At 38.5% G+C, this 14320-nt stretch overlaps 1 protein-coding gene across 1 annotated transcript in view; it reads right to left on the minus strand.

Annotated features, from left to right (window-relative positions):
• Positions 1 to 14320, minus strand: part of DNAH14 (dynein axonemal heavy chain 14) — a 507005-nt gene that overhangs the window by 84746 nt on the left and 407939 nt on the right. The window contains exons 58-60 of the mRNA XM_025393377.1: positions 13101 to 13209; positions 12265 to 12390; positions 2120 to 2214 (exon numbers count right to left, since the gene is read on the minus strand). Of these exons, the coding sequence (XP_025249162.1) occupies positions 2120 to 2214; positions 12265 to 12390; positions 13101 to 13209 (330 nt within the window). The remainder of the gene's footprint in view (positions 1 to 2119; positions 2215 to 12264; positions 12391 to 13100; positions 13210 to 14320) is intronic.

Raw genomic sequence — 14320 nt, forward strand, 5'->3', positions numbered from 1 at the left:
CTTTGGAAAGTCAGGGTCAGAATAACATTTATAAGAAGCAAGTTTCAAAGAGAAATCACAAGGGGGTGATGGTTGCTGTGCACCAGCATTTGGAACTTGGAACAAGGCAGGGTAGGTCCACACAGGGTAATGAGCCTCCCCAAGTGAAAATCGCACAGACTTCCCAAAGAAGGAAGGAAACCAAGCCAACTTTACATGCATGATATTATCCAAAGGGCTTACCAAGAAGGTCCCCTGCCTTGAATTTCACAACTAGAATTTTTTTTCAACTTTTATTTCAGTTTCAGGAGTACATGTGCAGGTTTGTTATACAGGTAAACTTGTGTCATGGGAGTTTGTTGTACAGGTTATTTCATCACCCTGGTACTAAGCCCAGTACGTAATAGTTACATTTTCTGACTGTCTCCCTCCTTCCATCCTTCAGCCTTAGGTAGGTCCCAGTGTCTGTACAACTAGAAATTCTAACCTATGTGTTCATTTGATTTAATGTTTAGTCTCTTTAATAGTCTAATTTTAAAATGAAGATCATTTTCAAATGGATTGAATAACTCAGTCATTAGCACCTTATTCTGAAATAAATTTTCAGGTTGCTTTTCTGAGATTATCAGCTTGGCCTTTTTGAAATAATGAGAAAGATAACCAAGGAACTAGGAAAAGAGAAAAGGTCCACAAAGGAGAAGTGAGTGCTCCAATAAGGAACTTTCCTCAATTTTACCCAGGTTTGATGCTATTTAAAACAAATACGATGTGAATATAATACTAGGATAAAATGTGTTACCTAGGAAATTTAATTTAAATCAAAGGGGAAACAGGCTTAAATTGACTGTAGTTCAATCTTTGTGCCACTTTCCAGGAATAAATATTTGATTCAAAGTGAGACTTGTCTAGTGGAAATTTGCTTTGAAATTCTTTATTACTTCACAGAAGTAGTCTGTCTTGGATCTTTCCTGATTTTCTCCAATCTGCATTTTCTACTGTCTACTTCCTGCTTCTAGTGGTTCATGTTGCAAAGTGGCAAAGGATGAAACTATCATGGGGCAATCATTGGCATTTTGATGATAGAAACAGCAGCTTGGAAAGAGAATGGACTAAGCTGTGCATCTGCTAGATGCCTCTGCTGCATGTCCAAGAATAGCAATGGAGATCAGGTTATAAGGCATCCTCATTCGTGTGGCATTTTGGAGTGAGCAAAGTAAAATACGCATTAGCAATATAACAAAGGAGGATCTTTAAAAACAAACAACAAACAAACAAGACATACTCAAGGAGTTCAAAGACAAAGCTGGTTTTCTTAGCTTTTATAGTACTACTAGGGCAGGGAAAAGGGCCTACTTGATCAGAGGAAACCTCTTATCATGAAAGTAACCTTTATTGAGCAGTTGTCTTATTCCAGCCTCTGTTACAAGTACTTTACCTGTATTGACTCATTCAGTCCTTTCAACATCTGCAATCACTCTTGCACAAAAGGAAAGCTCAGGCACAGAGAGCTTATATAGCTAGAAAGTGGCAGTGCCAGGATTCCAAGCCAGGAAGCTTGGTATCAGAGCCCATGTGCTTAACCACTATGACACACTGGCCCTCAGAAATTAGGCTAAAGGGAATTTGAACTGATCACTCTCTATGGAATATCTGCTAGAAAAAAAAGCTAAAAGAATAGAACTTTCTGGAACAAAGTCATGAGGTACATGAGGGGCTGTGCTGGGGAAGAACTGGCCCCTGTTACTTCTCTGATGTCATCTCCTGATACTCCCTCTTGCTCACTGTATATTGTATTTTGTCAATTTTAAGATGCACATTTTTACATCAAAGAGATTGAGATTCAGTTTATAACAAAGAGCACGTCATAGTTTAACTGGCAGCATTTTTTCTTAAGGATACAAAAAATACTGATAAGCCTTACAATTGAAGGCATCATAAAATTGACAAGATACAGTATATACCATACAGAATGAACACTTAACCAAGATGGGTAAAAAATCTTAGACCAAGATTAAAAAATGGAATATAGGCTTAGCATATAAGCTAAAAATGGAATATAGGCTTAGTAAACATGAATTTATGTTTTTTTTTTTTTTTTTTTCTGAGCTTTTCCAATTCAAAAGAAACTTAGGAGAGTTACCTTAATTCAGCGACATCAGCTTTATCCAGGGCATTCAGAGCCACAATTGCCTTGTCTAAGGCTGGCAGCACACTTTTTAGTTCATTGGCAGTTTTCTGCAATAAAAATATAGGTCCTCAAATATATATGAATCAATATAGTTGCATATTTAAAATTTTTGTATGCTGAACTTGGAAAATATAATTTGAAATTTTTACAATGCCTATAAGTTATGCATCTTGTATGACTTAGATATACACACACATGTTTGTACTGTTGGAAAGGTGTATCATAGTCCTAAAATGTATATGATTCAGTCCTTGATGAGAAGGTATACATGGGAAGCAAAAATACAGTGATTTCTGCCTTACCTCTTAGACTCAGTGTAGAATTAACAATGCCCTTTTGAGGAATGGTCCGGTTAAGAGTAGAATTAGTGTGAAGCTACGAAGCTTAAACTTCAGCCTCTCACTTGCACACATTCCTTCCAAGGTTGTGCAAGCTGCCCTGCTATTATATTTGCAGGGTCATATGTTTTCATTTTGCAAAAGTAAGACATTTGAACTGCAATCAATTAGGAACGATTTCTCTTTGCATTTTGTCTCACTCTTTGTCAGGTTTCCTGTCACATCAGGTGCTGGAGTGGCTGTGGACATTTTGGGATCTGGCTAAAAAGTTGAGTTGGGAATTATATTTATATTGCGCACAGTTACTTCCCTATATAATAAAGCTATGTAAGCTGTCTGAAATAGAAATGACTTCCAGAAATACTTCTGTTTTCTGCTGGTCTAACTTTCCCAGTAGGGTGACATTAAGTCCAGAGGTCATATTGTAATAGAAACTTGTCCTATAGGGTCTGGCGCCAGAAGTAACCCACAGGTTAGTATAGGAGAGACGAGATTTACAATGTATGGGTCTAGAAGCTACTCTGTGGAAATATTTCCACTTATTAGATGTATAAAATTGTAAGTGGAGGGTTAGATTTTCATTGACACCTTTGCAAAATGAAGCTTCATTTTGAGTATACTTGATAAGCAGTATATACTATTCTAAATCTGCTGTACTATTTTTTCCCTTTTTTAGTGGGAATTGTATAATATCAAATTCATCAGAATTCCTGGGTTTTGAAGAAATACTGCATTTGGCAAGATGTTTTGGAGTGTTTCAATGAAGTAAGTAAGAAATTACAGATTTCTTATATAGATATGTGAGAGGTGCCTTATTTTAGAATTAAAAAATTTTATTTACATATATATAATTAAGATAAAAACGTGTGAAATATGAAATAAAGGTGAGTGGTAAAATCAGTAGAGGTTATTCTGATATTGAGGAGCAAATCATAATGAAAAATTTCAGGTCATACCAAAAGCAAAATTTATTAAAATGAAAAAATAAATTTAGAACATAAGTAATGAAGTGGCTCTTGTTTTGTCTAATTATCCAAGTAATGAAGAAGAATGAATCATATGATCACATTGGAAGAATTTAAAGTTCTTGCTGCGTTTTCAAGAAATATTGACATTAATGATACTTATTGACATAAATATCAGAAAACACTGCTCTAATGGGAGCATTGATGGAAAACTGGTTAATGAATGTCATTGATTCAAACAGTATTTGAAATTAATCACTGCACAAGAACTCTTGAAAAGCCATTGCTGCTTATACCAAATGCAATAGCAGTCCTATAAATATTCATGTCATCGTCAATAATAACTTATAGAGTTGGAAGAAACTTCTAAACTATCAAAAATGAAAAATACATTTGATCAATTATGCTAAAGATTTTTTAGGAAATGATATTACAAAATCACTATAATATGAAGAAATGATCACAGAGTATGTGGTGAGAAAATGTACAAAAAAGTATTATAGGAGTATGGCATGATTAGGCCAAGATGGCCAAATAGGAACAGCTCCGGTCTGCAGCTCCCAGTGAGACCAACGCAGAAGGTGGGTGATTTCTGCATTTCCAACTGAGGTACCCAGTTCATATCATTGGGACTGGTTAGAGTGTGGGTGCAGCCCACGGAGGGAGAACTGAAGCAGGGTGGGGCATCACCTCACCCGGGAAGCACAAGGGGTCAGGGAACTCCCTCCCATAGCCAAGGGAAGCCATGAGGGACTGTGCCATGAAGGACAGTGCATTCTGGCCCAGATACTATACTTTTCCCAGTCTTCACAACCCACAGACCAGGAGATTCCTTTGGGCACCTATACCACAAGGGCCCGGTTTCAAGCACAAAACTGGACGGCTGTTTGGGCAGACACCAAGCTAGCTGCAGGAGTTTTTTTTTCATACCCCAGTGGTGCCTGGAATGCCAGCAAGACAGAACCATTCACTCCCCTGGAAATGGAACTGAAGCCAGAAATCCAAGTGGTCTTGCTCAGTGGATCCCACCCCAATGGAGCCCAGCAAGCTAAGATCCACTCGCTTGAAATTCTCGCTGCCAGCACAGCAGTCTGAAGATGACCTGGGACTCAAGCTTGGTGGGGGGAGGGGCATCCACCATTACTGAGGCTTGAGTAGACAGTTTTCCCCTCACAGTGTAAACAAAGCTGCCCTGAATTTTGGATTGGGCAGAGCCAACCTCAGTGCTGCAAAGCCGCTGTGGCCAGACTCTCTCTCCAGATACTTCCTGTCTGGGCAGGACATCTCTGAAAGAAAGGCAGCAGCCCCATCAGGGGCTTGTAGATAAAACTCCCATCTCCCTGGGACAGGGCACTTGAAGGAAGGGGTGGCTGTGGCCATAGCTTCAGCAGACTTGAATGTTCCTGCCTACCAGCTCTGAAGAGAGCAGTGGATCTCCCAGCACAGCATTCGAGCTCTGCTAAGAGACAGGCTGCCTCAAGTGGGCCCCTGAGCTGCATGCCTCCTGATGGGGAGACACTTCCTAGCAGGGGTCGACAGACAGGAGAGCTCCAGCTGTCATCTGGTGGGTGCCCCTCTGGGATGAAGCTTCCAGAGGAAGGAGCATGCAGCAATCTTTGCTGTTCTGCAGCCTCCATTGGTGATACCCAGGCAAACAGGGTCTGGAGTGGACCCCCAGCAAATTCCAGCAGACCTGCAGAAGAGGGGCCTGACTGTTAAAAGAAAAACCAACAAACAGAAAGCAATAGCATCAACATCAACAAAAAGGACAACCACACAAAAACTCCATCTGAAGGTCATCAAGAACAAAGACCATAGGTAGATAAATCCATAAAGATGAGGAAAAACCAGCACAAAAATGCTGAAAATTCCAAAACCCAGAATGCCTCTTCTCCTCCAAAGGATCACAACTCCTTGCCAGCAAGGGAACAAAACTGGATGGAGAATGAGTTTGACAAATTGACAAAAGTAGGCTTCTGAAGGTGGGTAATAACAAACTCTTCTGAGCTAAAGGAGCATGTTCTAACCCAATGCAAGGAAGCTAAGAACCTTGATAAAAGATTAGAGTAATTGCTAACTAAAATAACTAGTTTAGAGAAGAACATAAATGACCTGATGGAGCTGAAAAACACAGCATGAGAACTTCGTGAAGCATACCCAAGTATCAATAGCTGCATCAATCAAGCGGAAGAAAGGCTATTAGATATTGAAAATCAGCTTAATGAAATAAAGCATGAAGGCAATTTAAGAGAAAAAAGAATGAAAAAGAATGAACAAAGCCTCCAAGAAATATGGGACTATGTGAAAAGACTAAACCAACATTTGATTGGCGTACTTGAAAGTGATGGAGAGAATGGAACCAAGCTGGAAAACGCACTTCAGGATATCATCCAGGAGAACTCACCCAACCTAGCAAGACAGGCCAACATTCAAATTCAGGAAATACAGAGCAAACCATAAAGATACTCCTCAAGAAGAGCAACCCCAAGACACATAATCCTCAGATTCACCAAGGTTGAAATGAAGGAAAAAATGTTAAAGGCAGCCAGAGAGAAAGGTCGGGTTACCCACAAAGGGAAGCCCATCAGACTAACAGTGGATCTCTCTGCAGAAACCCTACAAACTAGAAGAGAGTAGGGGCCAATATTCAACCTTCTTAAAGAAAAGAATTTTCAACCAAGAATTTCATATCCAGCCTAACTAATCTTCATAACTTAAGGAGAAATAAAATCCTTTACAGACAAGCAAATGCTGAGGGATTCTGTCACCATCAGGCCTACCTTATAAGAGCTCCTGAAGGAAGCACTAAATATGGAAAGGAAAAACTGGTACCAGCCACTGCAAAAACATACCAAAATGTAAAGATCATAAACACTATGAAAAAACTGCATCAACTAATGGGCAAAATAACCAGCTAGCATCATAATGACAGGATCAAATTCACACATAACTATATTAACCTTAAATGTAAATGGGCTAAATGCCCCAATTAAAAGACACAGACTGGCAAATTGGATAGAGTCAAGATCCATCAGTGTGCTGTATTCAAGAGACCCATCTCATGTGCAAAGACACACACAGGGTCAAGATAAAGGGCTGGAGGAAGATTTACCAAGCAAATGGAAAGCAAAAAAGCAGGGATTGCAATCCTAGTCTCTGATAAAACAGACTTTAAACCAACAAAGATCAAAAGAGATAAAGAAGGGCATTACATAATGGCAAAGGAATCAATGCAACAAGAAGAGTTAACTATCCTAAATACATATGCACCCAATACAGGAGCACCCAGATTCATAAAGCAAGTTCTTAGAGATCTACAAAGAGACTTAGACTCCCACACAATAATAGTGGAAGATTTTAACATCCCACTGTCAATATTAGACAGATCAATGGGACAGAAAATTAACAAGAATATTCAGGACTTGAACTCAGCTCAGGACCAAGCAGACCTAATAGACATCTACAGAACTCTCCACCTCAAATCAACAGAAAATACATTCTTCTCAGCAACACATAGCACTTATTCTAAAATTGATCACATAATTGGAAGTAAAACACTTGTCACCAAATGCAAAAGAATGGAAATCATAACAAACAGTCTCTCAGACCACAGTGCCATCAAATTAGAACTCAAGATTAAGGAACTCACTCAAAACCACACAACTACATGGAAACTGAACAACCTGCTCCTGAATGACTACTGGGTAAATAATGAAATTAAGGCAGAAATAAATAAGTTATTTGAAACCAATGAGAACAAAGACACAACGTACCAGAATCTCTGGGACACAGCTATAGCAGTGTTTAGAGGGAAATTTATGGCACCGAATGCCCACAGGAGAAAGTGAGAAAGATCTAAAATTGACACCCTGACATCACAATTAAAAGAACTAGAGAAGCAAGAGCAAACACATTCAAAAGCTAGCAGAAGGCAAGAAATAACAAAGATCAGAGCAGAACTGAAGGATACAGAGACAGGAAAAACCCTTCAAAACATCTATGAATCCATGAGCTGGGTTATTGAAAAGATTAACAAAATAGACCACTAGCCAGACTAATAAAGAAGAAAAGACAGAAGAATCAAAGAGACACAATAAAAAATGATAAAGGGGAGATCACCATTCATCCCACAGAAATACAAACTACCATCAGAGAATACTATAAACACCTCTACGCAAATAAACTAGAAAATGTAGAAGAAATGGATAAATTCCTGGACACGTACGTCTTCCCAAGACTAAACCAGGAAGAAGTTGAATCCCTGAATAGACCAATAGCAAGTTCTGAAATTGAGGGAGTAATTAATAGCTTACCAACCAAAAAAATAGCCCAGGACCAGACAGATTAACAGCCGAATTCTACAGAGGTACAAAGAGGAGCTGGTGCCATTCCTTCTGAAACTACTTCAAACAATAGAAAAAGAGGGATTCCTCCCTAACTCATTTTGTGAGGCCAGCATCATCCTGATACCAAAACCTGGCAAAGACACCACAAAAAAAGAAAATCTCAGGCCAATATCCCTGATGAACATTGATGTGAAAATCCTCAAAAAAATACTGGCAAACCAAATCCAGCAGCACATTAAAAAGCTTATCCACCATGATGAAGTTGGCTTCATCCCTGGATGCAAGGTTGGTTGAACACATGCAAATCAATAAACGTAATCCATCACATTAACAGAACCAATAACAAAAACCATATGATTATCTCATTATATGCAGAAAAGGCCTTTGATAAAATTCAACACCCCTTCATGTTAAAAACACTGAATAAACTAGGTATTGATGGAACATACCTCAAAATAATAAGAGATATTTATGACAAACCTACAGCCAATATCATACTGAATGGGCAAAAGCTGGAAGCATTCCCTTTGAAAACCAGCACAAGACAAGGATGCCCTCGCTCACCACTCCTATTCGATATAATATTGGAAGTTCTGCCCAGCGTAATCAGGCGAGAGAAATAAATAAAAAGTATTCAAATAGGAAGAGAGGAAGTCAAATTGTATCTGTTTGCAGATCACATTTAGAATACCCCATCGTCTCAGCCCCAAAACTCCTTAAGCTGATAAGCAATTTCAGCAAAGTCTCAGGATACAAAATTGATGGGTAAAAATCACAAGCATTCGTATATACCAATAATAGACAAACAGAGAGCCAAATCATGAGCAAATTCCCATTCACAATTGCTACAAAGAGAATAAAATACCTAGGAATACAACTTACAACGGATGTGAAGGACCTCTTTAAGGAGAACTACTAACCACAGCTCAAGGAAATAAGCGAGGACACAAACAAATGGAAAAACATTCCATGCTCATGGATAGGAAGAATCACTGTCATGAAAATGGCCATACTGCTCAAAGTAATTTATAGATTCAATGCTATTCCCATTAAGTTACCATTGACTTTTTTTTTCACAGAATTAGAAAAAACGACTTTAAATTTCATATGGAACCAAAAAGAGCCTGTACATACAAGACAATCCTAAGCAAAAAGAACAAAGCTAGAGGCATCATGCTACCTGACTTCAAAGTATACTACAAGGCTACAGTAACCAAAACAGCATGATACTGGTACCAAAACAGATATACAGACCAATGGAACAGAACAGAGGTCTCAGAAATAACCCTACACGTCTACAACTATCTGATCTTTGACAAACTGGACAAAACCAGCAATGGGGAAAGGTTTCCCTATTTAATAATGTTGGGAAAATTGGCTAGCTATATGCAGAAAACTGAAACTGGATCCCTTCCTTACACTTTATACAAAAATTAACTCAAGATGGATTGAAGATTTAAATATAAGACCCAAAACCATAAAAACCCTAGAAGAAAACCTAGGCAATACCATTCAGGACATAGGCATGGGCAAAGACTTCATGACTAAAACACCAAAAGCGATTGTAACAAAAGCCAAAATTGACAAATGGGATCTAATTAAAGAGCTTCTGCACAGCAAAAGAAACAATCATCAGAGTGAACAGGCAACCTACAGAATGGGGAAAATTTTTGCAATCTATCCATTTGACAAAGAGCTAATATCCAGAATCTGGAAGGAACTTAAAGAAATGTACAAGAAAAAGACAAATGACCTCATCAAAAAGTGGGCAAAGGATATGAACAGACACTTTTCAAAAGAAGACATTTATGTGGTCAACAAACATATGAAAAAAAAGCTCATCATCACCGGTCATTAGAGAAATGCAAATCAAAACCACAATGAGATACCATCTCATGCCAGTTAGAATGGTGATCATTAATAAGTCAGGAAATAATAGATGCTGGAGAGGATGTGGAGAAATAGGAACACTTTTACACTGTTGGTGGGAATGTAAATTAGTTCAACCATTGTGGAAGACAGTGTGGCGATTTCTCAAAGATCTAGAACCAGAAATACCATTTGACTCAGCAATCCCATTACTGGGTATATATGGAAAGGATTATAAATCATTCTACTATAAAGACACATGCACACGTATGTTTATTGCAGGAGTATTCACAATAGCAAAGACTTGGAACCAACCCAAATGCCCATCAGTGATAGACTGGATAAAGAAAATGTGGCACATATACACCATGGAATACTATGCAGCCATAAAAAGGATGAGTTCATGTCCTTTGCAGGGACATGGATAAAGCTGGAAACCATCACTCTCTGCAAACTAACACAAGAACAGAAAACCAAACACCACATATTCTTACTCATAAGTGGGAGCTGAACAATGAGAACATATGGGCACAGGGAGGAGACATCACACACTGGGGCCTGTTGTGGGGTGAGGGGTGAGGGGAGGGATAGCATTAGGAGAAATGCCTAATATGGATGACATGTTAATGGGTGCAGCAAACCATGGCACATATATACCTAGGTAACAAACTTGCACATTCTGCACATGTATCCCAGAACTTAAAGTATAATAAAAAATTTAAACAAAGTATTATAGGAGTGTGTGAGGTAATTTTCTAGATTTTGTGATGTTTGTGATAATTGTCAGCTTTAAAAATTTTATATCTTGTTGTGATTTCTTTACTTGTTCTAAGTGCATATTTACTTTCATACCTAATTGTGTACTAGTAATTTTGTATTCTTTTTAAAAATATGGCCCCAGGCCCTAATGTATCTGGCTTTGTGCCGAAGCCAGGGGGAAAAAAAGATTACCCTTTGTGGTATGGCAAAAAACAAAACAAAACAAAGCAAAACAAAAACCAACAACGAACCCCATGAATTTCTCTATACTAATTTTTATTTGGCATAAAATATTAAATACTGAAATTAAGCCATACTCTTATTTATTTATTTATTTATTTATTTAGACAGAGTCTTGCTCTCACCAGGCTGGAGTGCAGTGGTGTGATCTTGGCTTACTGCAATCTCTGCTTCCTAGGTTCAAGCAATTCTCCTGCCTCAGCCTTCCGAGTAGCTGGGATTACAGGCGTGCACCACCACACTCAGCTAATTTTTGTATTTTTAGTAGAGACGGGGTTTCACCATGTTGACCAGGATGGTCTTGATCTCCTGACCTCGTGATCTGCTTGCCTCGGCCTCCCAAAGTGCTGAGATTACAGGCATGAGCCACCCCGCTTGGCCCCGTACTCATATTTAATATATTGATCAACAGTGGCACCTTCAGGTGGTTGGCATCACAGAAGTTCTGGATCACTCAGTGAGACAGGTGGCATCTTAATGGAAGAGGGGAAGCTCCCCATCTGAGAAGGCTCAGGAGTGGGGCCTCCCCTATTTGCTTAATACTCAGGATGCTAGGAAGCCTTGCAGCTTACTTGTGTCCAAGTGAGGGATTTGTCTATTCTGTAATCTAGTTTGCCTATTCTGTAACCTAGCTCCTAAAACATGGGCAGGTAGCTTAAAAAGATATCTGAAAGAAACACTGGATTGAAGGCAATGCTAACGGTGGAAGCACAAGTGAACAACAAGCAAAAGGCAGGCTGAGACTTCTTTTATTCTTGATATAAATTTTTCTTCAACCACGTTACAAGGTAAAAAGCAATGATGAGCTAATCAGGTATGACAAGAGACCAACAAGAAAATTTTGAAATGACCGAAAGGACTATTTGCAATCTGTATGTATATTCACTGTTATTCATAATAAACCTTGCCCTAGATATTTGTTGAGCTTTGGGCTATTAGCTAATGGTGGTGGCCCATGGATATAATTTATCTATAAATAATTCACACACATACTAGAGTATAGGCTCACATATGTATTTTAATTGATGGAATTGCTTGATTAAAAACCTTTGTACACGGAAGACAAGCTCTACTCTCGACTTGCTCTGAGCAGGAACAGCTACTGATCAGACCAGAGTTGAGCATTCAGTGATTTGCTAAACCACACTGGCTCCTGCTGAGATCCTGACTGGAGTGTATGGAGGAGAATGATCAATTTAAAAAGAGAGAATTATTCAATCAGCAACAGAAGTGACACACACCAAATACCCAGTCTCTTGAGCTGCCTTGTTTCTTGCAGATGTTACACTTGAAGGCCAAATGGCCTGCATGAGTTTCTGTTCATTGTAATAAGAAAAGCATCCTGAGATTGTGGGTTCCTCAAGGACAGGGAACACGCATGTTTGGACTTCATATTTTCATTTAATGTTATCCTGTGTGTAGTAGGGACTCAATAAATAGTTGTTGGAATTACAGTGAAAAGTAACCACAGTTGAGGCACTATATATTTAAGACCAGTCAGTCTGACTTTTAAACTTGAAGGTTAGGGAATACTTTTTCAAATCTCCAAATTATTTGTATTGACTATATTTTAATTTTACCTGAGCATAATCTTCCACAATTCTTACTTCTTCTGCCACAATTTCTTCATCCTGTTTAACAAGCATCTGAACTTTCTCAACTACTTGTGAATCTTTCCGTAGTTTTTCCATTAGAGTTTCTGTTTCCTAATGAAGCACATAATTGTTCTTAGAATGAATTTTAAGAGACATGATCTCTTTTTTAAAAGAGTAATTCAAATATCTCATTTCACTATGGTAAAGTTTATTAAAATCAGCCTGAAATATATTTAATAGATGCATAAAATGAGAGAGAGAGCAAGAGACAAATAAAATGGAGAGAGCAAGAGCTCTCACCATTTGGCCAGCTCTCAGCTGCGCCCCCTCTTAGAAGCTCTGTCATCCACCATGCTTGATGGTAGCTCTCTGCCATTGGTGCTCTCTTCCATTGGTCTGCCATTGGGATATTGCCTAGGATGACTACAGTAAATATTTCATGCATTACACACAAAGAGTGATGATGAATGATGGTTTTTAGAATAGTTGATAGACTGCAAGTTATCACAGCATATTTCAGATGGGTTTAACTTACTGACTAGGGAATCTTTCTACATAAGCTTCTACAGTTAGCTATATACCTGTTACCCTTAATTATCAAAATGTAATAATGTTACTATTTTGCTGTTATTGCTTTTTTGTTCTCATTTTACAGATACACTGAGACAAAAAAACAAGTTATTTCTTTCATATGTATACAACTATAGGGTAACAAAGCTGGAGTTCTAGCCTATCTTTGTCAGGTATCAGAGCCTTTACTTTCAAACACTGTTCTATATTAGACTATAAAATCTTTAAAAGAGATTTCAAAGCAAACATACCTTTGTTTTTTGTTCTACTTGAGGGCCAAGAATCAAGAGCTCTTCTTGCATTTCTGTAACTAGTGTGGTTGCTTCCAGGATTGTGGATAGACCCATATGGAAGCGATCCCTGAAGAAGAAAAAGTATTAAGAAGGTGTAAGATATAACACAATTTGGCAAATACAATTTGATAATATAGAAAAAGAATTACTCAAATTATGGCCAAATGGAGTTTATTCTAGAGATGCAAGACTGGCTCACTATTTGAAAGTCAATCAATATAATCCACTATATTAACAAGCTATAAAGAAGAAAATTCACTGCTGCATCAGCATCCATTGATGCAGAGAAAATATTTGATAAAATTAATGATGACTAGGAAGAGAGGGGAAATTTCTCAACTTGATGAAGAACAGATGCTGTTAAAAATAAAATGGACTCAAAGGAAAAACTAATAATGAGAACTGGGCATCTGAGGCTCAGCTCCCACTGGAGCACACTTAAGACAGGCAAATTGGGCTTTAAATGTACTAATTCTCCATAAGGGTACCTTTCATTTAAACAGAATATTTAATTGTAAGTTTTGGGGTGGGAAAGAGGACAAGATAGGCTGTAAGAGACCCAAACCATATAATTAACTCTTCTCGCTTTTTCTCCCCCAACATCTACCCCTGGGAAACTGGACTACTGAAATTTCCAAGTAGCAAAGAAGAGTTGAGCAGTGGGAGACTATAACCTGTCTTTTGCCACCGAGATATGCTTGCTGGATATAACCAGTTATGGATGTTGATAATAATGATTATGCATATAAGGTGATAGCTCTTAAGACTGTCCTTGCATGGCCCACGCATTAGGGGGTGGAAGATGTCCTAGGATAGTACAAGGTACGTATGGAAGAAACTGCTGAGTGATCTAGAGTTGTGTTGTGGGTAAGACATGAGGAGGACTGGAAAAGGGGTGAATGACTGTGATAGGGACTGGTCATACTGATTACACAGCTGTGAATGGAGAGCTACAACCCTGGGTGATGGGGAGGGGACACCTTAGATCCCAGGAGGTTAGGAGTGAGAGGAAGGTTCATTAAACTCTCTTGACTCTCGCCTGTAAGGCATCTGGCCAATTTTCTCAGACCGTTGACATTATCCTTAATTTAACTGCTGACCAACAAAAATCTTAATCTAAGGACTCTCAGAACCTCTTAGGATCTGCTGATCCCAGGAGTGAACAACTTTTCCTTGAA

Source organism: Theropithecus gelada, chromosome 1, assembly GCF_003255815.1.
Source record: "Theropithecus gelada isolate Dixy chromosome 1, Tgel_1.0, whole genome shotgun sequence".
Taxonomy (NCBI): Eukaryota; Metazoa; Chordata; class Mammalia; order Primates; family Cercopithecidae; genus Theropithecus; species Theropithecus gelada.